Genomic DNA, 19,473 nt, shown 5'->3' with positions numbered 1-19,473 from the left:
GACAGTCACGACATCTCCTTTAAAACATTGAAAAGAACTTGAATTCATCCGTTGGGTTTATGTCCAAACACATACTTTTCATAAAGAGAAGGAAAACTACTAGAAACAAAAACAACTAAACGCGGTGACATATTGGTTTATATTCAGACAATCACGACATCTCATTTGAAACATCTGACTTCAAATGCTGACCATGTTCAATTCCAAACAATGATCCTGACCAAGCTGTCGAAAAAGCTCCAAAGTCATTGAAAAACGGCTAAACAGCTGGGAGGGAAGACCTCACCCGCAAGGTGTTGCCAAAAATGAATTCCCTAGGGAATGCGTGCGTGGAATATTTAGAATTCCTGGCAATTCAATCGCAGTACTATACTAAGGGCTCCGCCCCTGAGGCGTCGCCAAAAAGTTTACGGCCTCATGCGTACATTTGGTCCTTTACAATAGCATACGGTAGACCGTTCGCTTTGTATTCGAGAAGACGCGGGTTAGAATCCCGGTCAGGTCATATCACGAGCAAAAACATAATGAAATAAAATATGTAGAGTTTTACAGAAATGTCGTTCGTTTTAAAATGGCTATATGGGGGATGGAATGACTGTCTTTTCCCTTGCAAAAAATAAAAATAAAGGTTGGACTTTGGCTGCTACCCGGCCACAGGCTGAACCCCAGGAAGGACTGTCAGTACGTGGTTACTGTGTACACCGGGCTGCGGGGAAACGCTGGCACTACTGCTGATGTAAGTGTTCTGTTATTACTGCAGGAAAAAATGACGATAAATGCCAGCTAAGGCAGGGAATTGTTGATTATGTCCTGTCCCCACCAGACTCCTCTGAATAAATAGTAGAATTCGGTCTTAAAAGAAATGTAGCTGAGAGCCCTCAGCCCAGGCATATAAGAGGGTCTAATATGCCTGGGTGCTTCTCTATGGACGGCCGACTCCCTTGACCAGCTACATTATCTTTTGTGCCGATTTCTACCATTATTGCAGACTAAAAAAGAGTCTTGTACAGACTAGAATTTGGTACTTGCAGGCTTCAAGGCAACTTTATACTTTTAGGCAAACGTTATAAGACTTGCCTGACATGTGTCTCTGTTGTTTAGGCAACGGTTCTGAAACATACCTACCAGACTTACCTTTGGCACAATCATGTTTATTTCATTTAATGATGGTGATAGTGATTTTTTTCAACCTTTATTTCACCTTGAAAATGTACAGTACAATTGTGTATCAGTACAACTCTTCGGCCTAAGCCGTTTTTCAAGTGGTCAAGGGAAGGTAGGTCAGTGGTCTTTGCAAATTCTTCCGTTCAGTTACAATCAGTCGTATAATTACAATATAAATATATACAAGGATACAAAACCAAACACTATCTCGGTTCGTATAACTCATCAGTATCAAGCATCCAAATTTCAGTTCACAAATTTAGTCATTCTAATATCTATCTTGTGACTTGACGTAGCCGGTTTTTAAAAGCTGCAACTGACGTAGCCGTTCTTAACTCAGTTGATAAATTATTCCACAGTACTGAGCCTGAGTAGGAAATCGATCTTCTGTACACTTCCCGACGAACCCTTGGCACATACAAAAGGTCTGATACACTTTGCCGTGTGGTTCTTACTGCCCTATCACTACAGTACAGTGATGGCTAGATAACGCCTGGACGTAGATGTGCAAGGCTCACACTCTAAAAAAAAAGGCGATCTACCAATGGGGGCATTGCTATTTATTGCAACCGCAAATTTTATTTTACCTTTTGATTAAATATGTGTGATATGGAATGGTAATGTATCTATTTCAGATTTCCATCTCCTTGTACGGCTTTACGGAGTACAGCCCCGCGATCGTACTCAAAGACTCCCAGCGGTTTCTGTTTGAGCGTGGAAGTGTGGATTCCTTCCTGGTCTCCATAGAACAGCCTGTAGGGCCACTGACTCATCTGCGTGTGTGGCACAACAACGCCGGGTACAGCCCTGCATGGTGAGCAATTTTATTATTACGTTTAATTATTTAATATTTAGATGTTATGACCCTTGTCCTGTGGAGCACTACAAGTGTTGTTCTGCACATACAGTACCATCTAATAGCACTCTGTACTGGTACGATTTGGGGGGATTTCTCGTGCAACGCTTCACACCGCAGCGAAACGCAACGAATGCGGAAGTAACTATGCCACTGCAGGGCAAATTTGGGGGTCTGTGACCTAATTTAGACATGGAATTATTGAAAAATAGTGTGCCAGGAATGTCAACAGGACAAGGGTAAGCCTGATTATTACAAAACGTCACATCAAGAAGTTACTTACCGCTATGAGGTGTGTATGTCATAGTGTCAGCGTAAACATAGCATGGTGACCTAAGGTCTGCTCTGATCCAAATAACAATAAAAAACACTTTGCAACACTTAGTGGTTTATTCAGTGGATAAAAATAAGGGGAAAAGGTGGAAAGGCTGGCTTCTGATTGATTAATGCATTCTATCTAAATGTTAATAATATTTTTGTAATTTAAAGTGTGGAACTTAATTAATTCCCAAATTCTGCTTGAATAAGACAAAATAATAACATACATTATCAGACAATAAACAAAGATTATGTATCTAACCTATGGTAAAATGCTATATTTGCTAATTTATGCTGTTAGGATTACTAAATTTGCTGATAGTACTTTTTTTGCCCTTGTCAGGTTCCTCAGTCAAGTGGTTATTGTCAACAGAGGGACGAACGAAACAACCTATTTCTTGGCAAACAGGTATTTAAAGTCACTATCTAATGCTAGTGGGCCGGGATTTTATAACTATTTGTGTGAGACTTTCTTAAAGACTCTTAACAGGAACTCACGAAATTTTGTCAGTTTATGGGGACGAACATCTAATTATTAAGTTTTCTCATTACTTTTGTATCTCAAGTTATGGATTCTTTTTTTTAAACTTAAAGTGTTAGTGGTTGTTAGTTATCATTTAGTTGTTATTAAGTCAACAGAATAACCTCATAATAGGCTTCTGTCTTTCTCTTGCATCACGTATTATTTGCTTTTTATAGTAATGTATTTACACTATGTGCGAATAGAGAAATAAATGCAAATTCTTTCTCAAAGTTTATTTTGCACTGAAATCGGGGTTACATTGGATTGCATCTGAAAGTGGGAGTAAAAGTTGTAGTTAGATACACAGGGCTCACTCCACAAAAAGCGTGTTTACCAATAGTGGACAATGCACAACTGAAACTGTACAAGGACATCCAAACATTTGTTTTGCAGGTGGTTTGGTGTCGATGAGGAAGATGGGCAGATTGACCGCATGATTCCCTCGGCTCCACCGGAGGAATTGGCGAAGTTTCGCAACGTGTTTTGGGCCAAAAGCTACAGGTACATGTGCTCACCAAAGCTTTTGCCTTTTAAGTGTTGTTTTGTCATCGTAAGTGATATCTGGATTCTAAAAATATTTTCTAGAGGTTTACTGGTCTTTCGGATTAGAATACTGATTTTGGTATCAAATTATACGTAGAATTATTTGATTTTGATATCAAATTATATTTGATATCAAATTATACTTCACACGTTTACATTGAAATAAACCTTTAACTCGGAATTTGAGAGACACTTTATTTTGCATTTCTTATTAGTTCGTTTAATTTCTTATAAGCGTGTTTTAGAGTGCCTGGATAAAAGTGTTTTTTAGCTTATACCATTAAAAAGATGTGACTGGATCTTATGTATGTATAGGATGTTTAATTTCACATAAAAACATGTTTTGAAACTTAAAATACGCTGTGCTGGGTAACTGTTACCCTCCAAGAAAATGTTTAGGTTTTGGCTTTGTTTTTAGTTTTTCATCGCTATTTTTTTACTGGAATCTTTTTTTTTTCGTTGGGTTAGCGTAAAAAAATTTTTAAGTGCAAAAAATAAACGCGCATAAAAAAAATTAACCCTCACCCGAACACCCGAACTTTTTTGTGACGTTAATGCCCGAACGGGGTCCAAATGGACCCCATTTGGTTTCTTTCAACTTTATATTCCTTTTTGCATCCTTTCAGTGACCTTTGCACATATATTGGTTAAACATATTAAGACGTTTATTTTGACATGATCAAGTGTTAAAAAATTCCTGTTCATAATTCATGATTTATGCAAAAATAGGATGAGGCCTGCATGCATGAACATGGGGTTGACCTTTGACCTCATATGATTGTCAAATTGTCAAACCTCTGAAAACCTGATGAAATAATTCCTGAGGTGGAGGTTACTTGGCAAACTGCATAATATCAAAGCAACAATGCATCCTTGAAGACATATAGAGGACATTCGAACAATTTCGTGTGTAGGAAAGTGCAAATACATGGCTGAGGTCCATTTGGACCCCAGACTGTCTTACATCAGACTTCCGTTGTTATTTTTACAAATTTGTGCCGATCTCCAAACAAAAATTAGGAGAACTTGTAGAAGAGGTTTACTGACAAAGTCACGGGAGGAATTTTTTTAGAATAGAAAAAAAATTCATAGCACATAAAAATATACGTCTGGGGTCCAAATGGACCCCGTTCGGGTGTTTGAGGGTTAAAAAAAACACGCCAAAGATAAGGCAATACCCAAACTTCTGCTTGGGGAATAATTATGTAACTGTACCTAACGCACAAAATTACTCCGAATTGGTCGGGGACATTTATTTTGCATGTCTTACTTAGGGACATGAGCGACGATCATATGTGGTTTTCCGTTGCTTTACGTCCCGCGCGGAGCCCCTTCACCCGAGTCCAGCGGCTGTCCTGCTGCCTGACGCTGCTCTACTGCACCATGTTTACCAACATAATGTTCTTCGGCCGCGGGGACGACTTCGACCCGCCAGAACCGATCAGGTTGGCCGGTGTGGAGATCAAGCCACCAATTTCTCTACCGCAGGTAGGGAATATATTGAGTATGGAAAATAAACCCTTGTGCATGTGTTCATTTCTGCACATAAGTTGGAAAAGGACGTTATGAAAAGTACAAGTTTTTGTACAACTGAAATGAGATATTTTACTTTGGGGAACGCAATTCTAAACGGTTAAACAGAACAGTAGCTAAACATACAAGAGTGTCATAGATACATAATTTTTGTCATGAAAAAAAAAAGTTAAAGTGAAAAGTATCTACAATGTGGTTCTGGACCATGCAATGTGGACCAATCAGATTTACCCTGATGAATATGAAACCCCGAAACGTCTACGAACTAAAACATTTGGCTAATGTAGTATGTACAGCTTGTATCTTTATTCAATGGCTTGCCAACCAGATGGAACTTTTCACAACAATTCATAAAAGTGTTTCTGGTGCTGTTTCAGTTGATGATCGGCGTACAGAGTGCACTCATCATTCTCCCTGTCAATCTCTTGATCGCCCTTTTCTTCCGCTATTCCGGAAGAAACACAAAAACAGCAACCAACGATGAGAAAACAAAACCTCAGTCGGCAGATGTCCCCGTCCTGGAATCTTCGAAGCTGGATGGTTCATTTGGGTAAAAAATCTCAGTCATATTAATTTGTAGCATATTGGTTGTTCGGTCCTTACATTTACTTTTTCATTTTAACTTTTTTGTTAAATCCTAATTATATGTATTAGGTTGATATTGCAACGTTAAAAAACAGTAAATTAAAACCGGGTTTCAGTGCACAGTGAATCAGTCAATTTAGCCCTGATGAAAATGACAGACGGCAATCCACGGTGGTCAAAATTGGGCCACCTGCAGTAGAACCCGAACCGTGTTCGATCTGACGTAATTCGAATAGAACGGTGTTCGAAATGGGGTCACCCGCGGTCATTTACGGTAAACCTGGGTCTTCTGGCCCCTTTTTACAGAAAAAATCCACCTTTTAACAAATTTAAACCATTTTCTGGACAACTACATGTTTGCCTTCATTTTGTAGTGGGCTGGAACATGAAAGGAAGCTACTGCCGTTATCGTGGGTGACCTTGAAGATCACAAAGCTTGTACTCACCAGCCTAAGTAAACACTGCTCATATCGATGCCGTATGGCATGCGTACAAAACTCGTTTAAGATTGGAAGCATGGGGAGTCCAACATATCTCATTGACGGCTCAAAATGACCGTAACGGGTTTGTCAAGAATCGCAATTTAGTTCGAAAAATGTTTTAAATGCCGTTTTTCACAGTTATGTCGACAAAAACTATACTTAAAATTAGAAATTAAAAAATTCCTAAGACACAATTTTAGATCTTATTCCTAGTCGTCGAAAAATTAAAAAAATGGGGATTTTAGGTAATATACGTAGCCAATCTTAAACGGTGTTTGCCTAAAAACATGACTCGGACTGGCGCTCCAAATCCCGAAAAAAATCGTCTTTCAGAGCGAGATTTTTTTTCTAAATTAGCAATTCAACGTAGGCAACTAACATTAAACCTATGTAAAGACGAAAAGTATATTTTAGTTTGACGGAATTTACCCTTCAATACTATTTGTTTATTTTCAAGTGGTTTACGGGTAGTCCAAAACAGGCTAAACTTGCGTCTTGTAACCCGATACGTTTTCGAACCCCCCTAGCAATGGGAAAGAATACCGTAGTGACAGACCGCCGTGAATCGAAACGTCGGCTCTTGTGAATAAACATTTGCTATTCTTAATAAAAAAATATTAGGTTTGCAATATCCTTTTTTTGTTAATTTTTCGAACCGATGGCATTGGTTAATAATTGTTATGTCTAAAGAAGGCTGACTTAATATAAGCCTACCAAGCTTCTTACCACTCCTGCACACTGTTTGTTTTATCTTCCATTCTTTATTATGTGTATAATATGTTGGAACGAAGAAAACAATACAATAAAGGAACTTTCTTCCTCCGATAGTTCTAACACACCGTCCTATTGGTGCCCGACCAACAGACCTGCCGTCGGCATGGCCGTGAGAGACAAACATGTCGCGGCATGCGGTACACAATCGTCAGGAACGACTCACCTCGATCGCAGCCCGGGAAATGATGAAAATGAGCGACCCGGTTCGGCAAAGAAGTTCTCTCTCCCCTCGTGGTGTGTGTTCTTAGGTAAGTATTGAATCGTTTTAACATAACATGGTACATCCTAATTTGCATCATCTTGTCTTGACTTGTCTGACTTTTGTTCCTTTTTCGACTTCAAAAAATTTGTCTTCACTTTATTTGCATATCAATCAACAGGTTGTGTATATAAACCTGCTTTCCCTTCTGGTCTCTCAGTCACTGACGAAAGCTAGTGGATACTAGCTGAAACGTCTGACGTTTTCAAAATCATATCCAGTTGCTTGAGTAACTGTTTTTTGGCATATCGTATTACCTGGATGTCTAACCTTCATCGACGTATCTTGGATCATTACGGTAAGTTTTGCCTGAGCTCTGTGAGGGATCTGGAGAAGACCAGCAGGAAGATTGCAGATTTCCGGAATCATCTACGCTTCAGTCTACGCTGCCTCAAGGTAAGTATCACACCCACCAGCCTACGCCTAAAAACTTCCATCAGAGGCTTCAACGCCAACAAGATCATCTTCAACGCGGAAAGAAAGTTACTAAACGAAAGGGTAAGACAGATCAACTACAAATTAGACGGTCTAAACGCGAGGAAATCTAACCTTGAAAAACTACTGAGGGAGAAACTATCAGACGAGATTTTTGCCGAAACTAAAGAGTTCATAACACGCGGACAACTTGATCAGCACGAGAAGGGAAAAGACAGACAGAAGACCAAATTTGATCGTTTACAGCAAAAGAAGACTATTAGCGCAGCAGATAGTGACCCAAATTGGAGATCAAACAGTTCCGAACCCAAAACCACTACACAGGCCAAAACCGACGAGAGGTGGGTAAAAAACCTAAGTAGCCATACTCTCACAGAACCAGAGAAATCACTACTTTCAAAAGGTCTAAATTTTGCAGTAGCACCCAACAAGATTCCCAGCATTGACATTGTGACAGAAACCGAGTCAGCAATTCGTCGAGCACGTTTACCACAGAGACAAGCTGAAGCCTTGCGCACCAAAGTAGCTACCACCCTGAAAGTCTCCAAACCCCCTGCTAGTAACATCACACGGGAAGAACGTACCGCTCTCAAAGATTTGGCCACCAATCAAGACATATTGATTCTTCCTGCAGACAAGGGCAGATGCACAGTAGTCTTAGACAGGGAGCAGTACGACAGGAAGGTACAGGACCTATTGGGAGACAAAGACACCTACATGCCCTTGAAAAAGGACCCCACTAACAAGTTTAAAGGGAAAATCAGTTCAGCTCTCAAGAAATTGCAAACTGAAGGAGTTCTGGATCGCCCCACCTACCTAAAACTCAATCCCACAACGGAACAACCCCCTGCTTTCTACGGCCTTCCCAAAATCCACAAACAAATTGTCCCTCTACGACCCATAGTCTCCAGTATAGGCTCTCTCACCTATGAGTTAGCAGGTTTTCTAGCCAAGATTTTAGGACCACTGGTGGGGAAATCTCAGCACCATGTACAGAATAGTGCCGACTTTGTCAACAAAATCAAAGACATTCATGTAGAGGATGATGAAACCATCACTTCGTATGACGTGTGCGCACTTTTCACCTCCATACCACCCAAGGAAGCAGTGTCAGTAGTCAAGGAAGCCTTGGAAGCCGATGATACACTTGCAGATAGAACCAACCTATCCGTTGACCAAGTTTGTGAGCTACTAGAACTCTGCTTAGGATGCACTATTTTTTTTTTTTTTTATTTATAACACTTTATTAACAAAATACAGAAAACATTACATACAGTATGACACATACAACGGTTTACAGTATAAAAATACAAATACTATACATACATGATCAATGTTAGCAATATTAAAAAACAACCTGAGATGCCCACACCATCAGTTACCCCCCGTATTTACAATCATCATAAAATCAGAAGTGAATTGTTTTAAATCTAGTCTTACACTCTTCGAAGCTAGTAAAATGAAGTAAATCCTTAATGTACATCTTATATAAATAAAACTTAATATCAGTAACACAGAAGTACATTTTGTTCGACATATCGACACTACCATACACTATTTCGTGTGGGTCTAACTTAACGTCTTTTCCTACCACAATTTTCCACCACTTAAAGAATTCAACCCAAATTCGTTGTGCGTACTTGCATTGATAAAGCAGGTGCATTATAGTTTGTTCTGTATTACAATGTTGGCATAATCCTGATTCGCCTATTTTCCTTTTATACAACCACATTTTTGTTGGCAAGAAGTTATGTAATATCTTAAACATAAAGTTTTGCAGTTTCGTCTCAACTAGTCGACTTGGGGCGAAGAAAAGTCGAGGAATTACATCCCCTTGAAAGATCTCTTCTAAATTATGTACATTTGTTGGAGGGACATACAGTCTTGCTACATATTTCTTATACAAGATTTTGTTTGTTACTTTCTGTATGTCTATTTCCTGTGTTTGTTCGTTAATATTACATACAGACATACTGTCAGGCTCTTTCAAGGTCGTTTTCCAACTCGTGGGGATGGATTCACGCAGCCCATAATATCTTAGGAGCTCTGATGCATTCAAGGAAATTGAATATTTTTTTCTTAAATCTTCAGGAGTTAAAATGTTACCATGTTCATCGGCTATGTGCTGAATTGTTTTTATTCCCTCTTCAAACAACTTTTTCCAGAAAATCGATTTACAGTTTTGTACTATGTATTGATTGTTCCAAAGAAATTCATGTCTTATTTCCTCCTTAGTTTGTGGGCGGTGTGAATTTAACTCCTCCCATGCTTCTAACATGCTTACATAAAAAGAAGGCATGTTCTTAACATTCAATGCTTTAACTGAGAAATTGCACTTAAATAAAAAAGTTCCCCCAAAGCAGTGGAAGTGATATTCTAATACATTTGTTGTGTATATTCTCTTTATCCAGCTGGCGTTCAGTGCCTTTAACATGCAAGTAAAATTCATCATATTTAAGCCACCTTGTTCCCTGTTTCCCATTAGGGTTGACAACTTGACCTTTGGTGATTTGTTATTCCATATAAACTTCAGTCCTATTGAATTGACTTTCTTATCAAAGTCTTCTGGGGCTTTGAGTACTGAACAATTATATATTAGTTTGGATACAGCTAGTGACTTAAATACGAGGATTTTTCCTATTAAAGTTAAATCTCTTCCTGACCAAATATTTAACAAGTTTCTCATTTTCTTCAACTTTTCATCAAAGTCCAGTTCTTCGCATTTCTTTCTGTCATAGGAGAAATGGACCCCAAGACATTTGATTGGCTTGCTTGGCCAGTGGACACCTAGAGGTGTGTCCTTTCTGTCCTTATTTGTACCCAGCCACATGGCTTCTGTTTTTTTCTTACTAACTTGAAGTCCTGAGCAATATTCAAACGTTTCTAAGACTGACAGAGCATTTTTCGCTGACTCAACTCCATTTGTCAAGATTGTAGTGTCGTCAGCGTACATTAGGTTTTTTGTTAGCTGCTTGCTTATGATAATTCCGCCAATTCTTTCATCTGATCGAATTTTATTGGCGAGTGGTTCAAGTCCTATTTTTTTTTTTTTTTTTCAACCTTTATTTAACCTTGAAAATGTACAGTACAATTTCGTAGCAGTACAAACTCTTCGGCCTAAGCCGTTTTTCAAGAGGTCAAGGGGAGGCAGGTCAGGGGTCTTTGCATATTCTTCTTCAGTTCTTCTTCTATTATGAAGAGTAGGCCCGAAAGGGGGTCTCCCTGTCTTACTCCTCTTTCAAGACTAAACCATTCAGAAATAAAGCCATTATTTATAACACAGCTACAAGCGTTTTTATACAGTACCGACATCCATTTTCTGAACCCTGGGCCGAAATTAAAGGTCTGTAGTGTTTTATCTAGGTAATTCCATTCAAGCGAATCAAAAGCTTTTCGAAAGTCGACGAATAAAGCTATACCTTTGGACTGTGCCATTTCTGTGCCATGTATAATGTCCCAAATACGTCTAACATTAGTTCCTATATATCTCCCCTTAACATACCCAGTTTGATCTTCATGTATTAAGTGTGGTAGGATGGGTTCTATCCGCTTAGCAAGACATTTAGTGAGGATTTTATAGTCGCAGTTTAATAATGATATAGGTCTCCAGTTCTCAAGTTTCCTTGTGTCACCATTTTTAGGTATAAGTCTTATGATACCACGTTTCTGAGATGTTGACAGTTCCCCTTTTTCCAACGCTGCATTAAACGAACTGACCATCTCACCATTGATATTATCCCAAAAATGCAGGAGAAATTCAAAAGTCAGGCCGTCCGTCCCTGGTGTCCTATTTTTCTTTTCTGCCATCTTTTTTAATGCAGAGTGGGCCTCAAGTAAGGATATATTACCTTCACACTTTTCTTGTTGATCAGGTAAAAGTTTGTTCGTTTCATTATTTGAGAAAAATTGGTCAAATACGGCTTCATCTGGATTTGTTTGTTTTGATGTGTACAATGATTCGAAGAATTTTTTTTCTTCCTCCAAAATCTCACGCGGATCTGTAATGAGTATATTATTTTCTGTCATCAATTCGTTAATACATTTCTGATCGTAGTTGCGTTTTTCCAGGTTTAGGAAATATTTTGTACTTTTCTCTCCTTCTTCATGCCATCGGGTCCGGCTTCTAATGATGGACCCTTTGACTTTTAATTGTCTAATTTTTTCTAACTTTTCTTTGGCTAAACTATATTTAAGCCATGTGTCTTTATTTGATTCTGTTTCGTAACTTCTTAGGAACTTATTTGTCTCTGCTTCTGCCTTTTGTTCTTCTTTTTTCCTTTCTTTAGCCTTTTGTTTGGAGTAGTATATTGTATAAGACCTTATTTCCATCTTAATCAGATCCCACAAAAGTTGTATATCTTCAACGTAAGAGTATTTTACCTTAGTCTCGTCGATTTTAAGCTTCATAGATTTTACATACTCAGTGTCATTAAGCAATGTATTATTAAATCGCCAGAAACACATACTTTACCTACAAAGGACAGTTCTACCAACAAATGCACGGCTGTGCTATGGGATCACCAGTCTCACCAATTGTTGTAAACCTGTACATGGAGAAGTTTGAAAACAAAGCCCTCAGCACTTTCAATGACACTCCCCCGGCCAACTGGTTTCGATATGTAGATGACACTTGGTGCAGATTGAAAAAGAGGGTAGCTGCTGACTTCTTTGACCACATCAACCAGATAGATGACAACATCAAGTTCACACAGGAGCCAAGCCATGACAACATGCTCCCTTTCCTAGACACCAAAACTATCGTAGAGGAAGATGGTAACCTTCGTTTCGAAGTGTACAGGAAACCAACCCACACTGATCAGTACCTGGCTTTTGATTCCCACCACCCTTTGGAACACAAACTAGCAGTGATCAAAACTCTCTTCCATCGTGCAGACAACATTGTCACTTCAGACCAAGCCAAAACGGACGAACAAAGACACCTCCGAGGTGCCCTGGCTAAATGTGGCTACCAAAACTGGACTTTCAACAAAGCGCTCAAACCTTCAGATCAGTCTAAGAAAACCCAGAAGTGCAAACCTTTGACCAACAAAAACAAGGCCAACATCACTATTCCGTATGTCCAAGGAGTATCTGAGAAACTCAGACGGATCTTCCAAAACTTCAACATAGCCACTAACTTCAAACCTCACTCAACCCTCAGACAAAAACTGGTACACCCGAAGGACCGACCTCACAAAGATACCAAGGCGAATGTTATTTACAGACTCAAATGTGAGGAGCCCAATTGTAACAACACCTACATCGGAGAGACAAGTCGACCGCTTAAAGTAAGGTACAAAGAACATTGCCGACCTAGTGCCAACGGCTACTCCTCAGCTATTTTCCACCACCTACAACACAACCAGGGTCACTCTTTCAAACTCGAGTCCACGGATGTCTTAGACCGCGAAACACGCTGGTGGGAACGGGGTGTTAAAGAGGCAATATATGAAAGAATGTACAACCCCACCCTCAACAGGGAAGGGGGGCTACGGGTCGACCTTTCCGGCACTTGGGATTTGGCACTCCCAGCCCCGAGGACAGATAACACTTAAGCCCCTGTCCTGTATAACAGGAGCTTTCAGACTAATTTGCATCATCTTGTCTTGACTTGTCTGACTTTTGTTCCTTTTTCGACTTCAAAAAATTTGTCTTCACTTTATTTGCATATCAATCAACAGGTTGTGTATATAAACCTGCTTTCCCCTCTGGTCTCTCAGTCAAGGACGAAAGCTAGTGGATACTAGCTGAAACGTCTGACGTTTTCAAAATCATATCCAGTTGCTTGAGTAACTGTTTTTTGGCACGTGGTACATCCTACGTTATCAAAATGGAGCCAGGCGACCAGAGAACGGTGGCAGTTCGTCCACGATTTCTCTTCTAGAATCCCTTAGAGCTATGTGAACTTTGAAACTAAATTCGCTTTAGTTCTATAGCCTATAAGCATGTTAGCATATCATTGGAAAACAAAAAAAAAATATTCAGCTGCCATCAGATAAGGTCCAGCAAGAGCGTACATTTAGGCTAAAATCGCACGTCGTATCGTGAAACCAGGCGTTTGAATTACAATCTTTTGCTTTATTTTATCATAAGTCGCTGAAGTTTTACTTCCTACGTGTACATCGTTACAATAACCACCATGTTCCAGGTTGGCTGCTTGTCTGGTCGGCGAGCTTCGTGGCCGCCTTCTTCACCATCCTGTACTCGCTCAGCTTCGGTCCGGCGAAGGCGGAGGCCTGGGCCGTCACTTTCCTGACGTCATTTTTTACCGACATGCTGCTGATCCAACCCGTCAAGCTAGTTCTGGTGGCCGTGGTTTTTGCCCTGCTCTTCAGGGTAAGTTTGCCAATTATCTGTATCTGTAGCGGTATAGCCGGTATAACCGCCCTTCAGTGCAACATACCAGCTTCGCAGGCAAGTTGCGCGGCTTCAGCCGGCTGTATTACACCAAACGACCTGTTACATCATTTTTTGCATATGTAATTGAATGAGTTGTTAAAAGTTTTCTGATGATGATACTCTATGTGACGGAGCACATGTAATGGCTTTGGGTAGGCCCAATGAGGGGAGCGTGGGGCCCGGAATCAGGCAGTTGGGCCCAAGCTAGAGAGGGGGAAGGTCCGGTGGAGGACTGTTGTAGACCTCTTAGGAAAAGCATTAAACGTTCAACTCGCTCAACTCGGTTCATTGTCTGACACTCTACCACAGTTCTTAGAAAGTTTATGAACACCTTAATTCTTGGTTAATAACTCTGATATTTGAAGGCTTCACTGTTTCTTGTTCTTGCGCCTCTGGTGACTTGCTATGATATTTCAATGATGGATTTGATCACTCATGCTTTGGTCAACGTTTCCGGTGGCAGATAGAATTTGTTAGAATACTGTATGTAATTAGCTGTAAAACCACACTGAAACTTTGTATATTGAATGATATGTTGACGTGACTGTGAAAAAGGCAAAAAAGGCATTGCTGTCAGCTGAAAGCGTTCTTTCAATGCACATGTACAATGATATGTAAGAGATAGAGATACAAGGTAGGAGAGAGTCGGAGTTACAGACAGAGAGATAGAGAGAGAAATCGGAAGACGGCGGTAACTGACACAAATTAGGAGCAATAGTTAAAGCATTGGCATATTAACCCTCAACAGTACACCTTCCCGGACTGATTAATCTGTACACCTGGGGTCCGCGCGGACCCCAGAGCAGTTTTTTGCTAATTTTTAGAAATTATCAACATGCTACCAGCTCAATTATTTTGCAAACTGATGTGGGAACCTCTGTGTCCACATTACATACAAAAATCATACATTTTGAACTTTTTCTATTTTTTGGTGAAGAAAAGAAGACAAGAAGAAATACCCGATTTTTAAACCCATTTCAGACTGAAGGGGCTTTTGAGGCCCAACTTTGATCTCAGATAGCGGCTAAACGGCTTGCGCTAGAAGTATCAAATTTGGAGACCTTTCCTAAAATGTCTCTGGAAAAAAGTTCATATTAGTTTTATACTAGTAAGTTGACGTTTTTTTGTGTTGCCATGGCAACGGGTAGTTTTTTTAAAAATAGAAGTAATTTTGGTTTAAACATAAAAATTTTCTGAGTTTTATATAAAATTACACTTCTTTTCCAACATTAATAACATCTTACATAATTAAATATAAGTTAAATCATTTAATATACATAGAATATGCTAATTTGATGACGTCATTGGTCAAAATCCAATATTGCGGACTATATTATTAGCTCTGACGTCATATGACGTCATAATTACACCAAAGTTATTAATATTTAATTCTATTACTACACCATTCTCTGAAAACTTAGTAGACATACGATGAAGGCATGAAAACATATAAAAGCGGAAATAAGGTAATGTATAAGAACGCCACACTCACTCACTATATCCATTATGATCGAAAGACGGCTGGGGTCCGCGCGGACCCCAAAAGAAAATCAGATATAATTTTTTTTTATAAATGGTAGAAACAGATTGTACTGCATTGTATTGAGAGACAACTTTGTGGGTGACAATTACCTAAAATTTCAGAAAAAAATCTTTAGAAACAAAAAAGATATTACAGAATATATAGTGCTGGGGTCCGCGCGGACCCCAGGTGTACTGTTTAGGGTTAAAGAGACAGTAAGGGGAGACAGAAAAAAAGCAAAAAAGATGGAAAAATGCACGCAAAAGACGGTGACGATAATAATTGACAGGGAATGATACCCATAACTGCTGCTGACTTTGTCCATCCTTGTGTTAAAACACAGAAACCCGTGGAGGACGAGAATCCACCCGCCTCACCTCTAGCAGATGATGAGGAATTCCTGCAGAACGATGCTGAGGTAATCCATTGTGCTATAGGGTGTAAAGCATTATACGATGTAAGGCCACGCCGACTAAATTTTATGGATGACATCCCAGCGCGCATTGATTTTTGCCTGTTCTCAAAAGTAATTCACCGAGGTTCTGGCCTGCCTCTAGGAATGGGAAGCCCATAGTAGTTAGCGACATACGGACACGGGCACCCAGCCTACCGAAGCTCCAAGATCCAAGAACTCAGTACATACGTACAACGCCGATTTATAAATTACGCACAAAGCCAGCATCTGCCGGCTTGTCGTATACGTCGCTGTGTACTGCCGCAAATTCACAATACCAGCTTTGTATTCCTGTGGTTTAGTAGCATTTTTATTTTTGACCGGATTTTTTTTATTCGCTCGCGCGCACTAGTTAGGGGGTCATCAGAGAATGTCATTCATAAAATTAAGTCGGTATGGCCTTAATGAAGCAATCGCTGCACAATACACGTTTAGTTATTTTACCAGTGACGGTATATATCAGATCTGTGAAACTGTTTTTAGATATCCCATGGCACACACATTTGAACCCTACACACACCTTTACGTATGGTTTAAGGCGTGCGTAAATATTTGATTTTTTTTTGCTTTAGATTCTCCATTTATAGTTTGAATCATGTCATTAGTGCACGTAGCAGTAAATAAGTTATAACAGTTAGTGTAGACTTTTTCTCAGCACATATGTGCATACACATAGGAAATTTAATTTACTTCTTATTCTATGACTGATAGAAATGCAGGCCTCGTGAATAAACAATGGTTAAAACAAATTGACATCTAACGTTGGCAAGGCAGTCTACTAGTCTATGAGTCTCTAGAATGAGAGTGATAATTCATACTATATACGTGATTTACTCGTAATCAGGATATTCCTCAGGACCATGATGTCAGATCCCAAACCGTATGGAACAGCGCCACTGGTTGGATGAGGTATATGGGGATGAACCTCGCTACAAAATATACTGCCGGGTCTGAGGTTGGTATTGGTTTCTTAATTCGATTTGTTTGAGGCGTCTTTTACTTTGCTTCTGTTGATTCACGGCTTAAGCCTACGTCATCACAATCACATCCTACCTCCCCAAAATGGTGTCCTATACATACAAACTGGCGCTGGGCAGGCGACCATCGAGTGGTGAAGTGTTTTGTCTTGACTCTACAACTGTGCCACATATATCAACATTTTAAAACATGGCAATAGATTTAAAATTAGTCTTTAGCTTATCCTGATATACTTCTCCACCCAACAGGAAGATTATGTTTAATCTAACTCGCTATTTAAGAACTCTTGTAGAAGAAAAATGACTTACCATTGATAACTGGGATTCTTTCAACATTTTGCCGATATAGGTTATATGTATCCAATGAATAATTTCCTTGCCTTCTTGATTAAACCATGGTCTATAGCTAAGGCTTTGGGGTGTGTAAGGTGTTTTTTTATTGCGTTTTTGAAACTAGTCTCCAGGTCATGAAACGCCAGCATCGCCACCGGATGAATCCACCTTGGAAGAAGTGAGGGCCAGGAGCGCAGAGAAACGTAAACGCCGTAACGCCGTTCTGGAGGTGCTGGTGTTCGGACTGTTCTTTGCGGCCATCATGCTGGTAGCTTACGGCGAGAGGAGTCCGCTGGCCTTCCACATGACACAGAACGTGAGGGAGAACATCATGGGAGGGCAGGACGACATTCCAGATGTAAGAAACATCACCTCCTTTATTCATCATTTTAAGTTTAGCTCTTTACTTTGCTCATTTCATATAATCCAATTGTATGATTTTTTGCTATTTATACGTAATGATGTATAACAATACGGACACCAGAAAGACAGTATTAAATCATAAAAAATCTGACGGTATAAAATCATAAAAACAATGATGAAGTCACAAAACAAACAACCACACAAACAAAGGAACCAACTAATTTTCACTCAGTTTTGCCATGAAATATGCTTAACAAGGTGTCGTCGAAAAGTTGTCTTCATCACCTTTGGCAATAAGGTTACGTTTTATGTAGCGTTTGTTATAGTATGACGGTTTTTGTGGTCTAGAACCACAAATTAGGACGCTCTAGGTAGCTTTACGTTAAATTCGGTATGTGATTATGACCCATCGGTATGTGGTTAAGAAATGACTTGATTTTGGACATCATGACAGCTCTCTTTTGCACTACAGCGTAACGTCAGGTTTTATGGGTATCGTGTTCTGGACATACTACAGTCACAGTTTTTGGATGGTCCATAGCACTTTTATTTTGTACAAATATGATAAAATTATGAGTGTAACATTTTACGATTTACGGAATATTTTATTCCCCTTGTCAGATTAAGGACATTCCATCATTCTGGGAATGGGTAACGGACGGTTTGATTCCTGCCACGCACTCGGAAGAACTGTACAACGGGGAAGCCACGTACGGTGACATGGTACTACCGGACATGTTAACCCATCCACTAGGCAGGACACAACTGAGACAAGTCCGGCTAGTACCGGGTAAGTGCCTCCCAGCGGCTTTTAATTGAATTGCAGTGGGGCTTATGGTTGCGCCATTTTTAAACGTACTGTGGATATGATTTCTGGTTGGCAGATATATCTTAGGCCTAGGGAGAAATGATGTGGCCCCCTATCAACTCTATTTGTAACTGCAGGTATTTTTTGTTTGTACATTGCAAAGGAAGAGCTGGAGAATGGGTTGATGGGTTGTCATGTTTTTTTATTAATATATATTTAACAGTCTCCTTACTATGTTCTATATTTCAATTATTAATGTTTTTCTCTGCAGATGTTTGTTGAGTATGGGTGATGAGCCTAATGCAACTACATGTAATAAAAAAAGAATATAAAAAGAAATATATATTTTCAGGTCCACTTTGCCAGACGGCCGAACAGCTGAGAACCTTACTGCCACGATGTAACACTGGTTACTCGCATTTAAATGCAGATACAGGGGACTACATCGAGGTAAGGTTTGATAATGCCCTTGATTTTACACCAATTAAGAAAAGCTTTCTAAGACTATTGTGTAAACGTGCCGTAGTAGAGTGGCTGGTTTAATGGAAACGGGATAGAAAAGTTACGAAAATGAGAGATTTTTGGCATTCCTGGCTATACATGTAAATAGCGTGCTGTGCACTATACACATCTTATGCAATTGGCATAGTGTCACTCAGTCTCAGTGTGCGTGTGCTTGTGTGTTTGTGTGTGTGTAGTGTGTGTAGTGTGTGTGTGTGTGTGTGTGTGTGTGTGTGTGTGTGATGTGGGCTTCTAAGGATTTTGGCTTCCAATGTCATGCCTAATACACGATTGATTTTAATACCACCAACTTACAGTCTCAAATATGTCTACGATCTAGAAGCCTAACTTTAATGAACTTTTATCAGATAGTGTACATTTTTGTTATGTGATCCCTATATGTTATGGAGCCAACAATACATTTTTTTACATACTACAGCAGTAGTGGCAAGATATTGGACCCAGTAGAGCATGGGGCATTTCAAAACCTAACAAAAAATCTAACAGGCTGCAAAAAGGGATTAGGTGGATCAGGGGTAACAACCTACACAGATTGAAGGAGGGTTAACATCCTATAGAAAGACAATTTAGGTAATCACCTAGGGAATTAATCAAACTGCTGTAGAAGGGTATGCTTTATATCT

At 39.6% G+C, this 19,473-nt stretch overlaps 1 protein-coding gene across 1 annotated transcript in view; it reads left to right on the top strand.

Annotated features, from left to right (window-relative positions):
• The window catches only part of LOC109475190 (polycystic kidney disease protein 1-like 2), a 44,563-nt gene that overhangs the window by 13,666 nt on the left and 11,424 nt on the right, over positions 1-19,473 (top strand). The window contains exons 10-21 of the mRNA XM_019775771.1: positions 629-736; positions 1,800-1,978; positions 2,682-2,747; positions 3,255-3,362; positions 4,679-4,892; positions 5,315-5,487; positions 6,833-7,026; positions 13,621-13,808; positions 15,737-15,811; positions 17,282-17,515; positions 18,142-18,310; positions 18,681-18,778. Of these exons, the coding sequence (XP_019631330.1) occupies positions 629-736; positions 1,800-1,978; positions 2,682-2,747; positions 3,255-3,362; positions 4,679-4,892; positions 5,315-5,487; positions 6,833-7,026; positions 13,621-13,808; positions 15,737-15,811; positions 17,282-17,515; positions 18,142-18,310; positions 18,681-18,778 (1,806 nt within the window). The remainder of the gene's footprint in view (positions 1-628; positions 737-1,799; positions 1,979-2,681; positions 2,748-3,254; positions 3,363-4,678; positions 4,893-5,314; positions 5,488-6,832; positions 7,027-13,620; positions 13,809-15,736; positions 15,812-17,281; positions 17,516-18,141; positions 18,311-18,680; positions 18,779-19,473) is intronic.

The sequence above is a fragment of the Branchiostoma belcheri genome, unplaced genomic scaffold (assembly GCF_001625305.1).
Source record: "Branchiostoma belcheri isolate BF01 breed outbred unplaced genomic scaffold, Haploidv18h27 scaffold103, whole genome shotgun sequence".
Lineage (NCBI taxonomy): Eukaryota > Metazoa > Chordata > Leptocardii > Amphioxiformes > Branchiostomatidae > Branchiostoma > Branchiostoma belcheri.
This window is presented reverse-complemented; position numbering and strand designations above follow the sequence as displayed.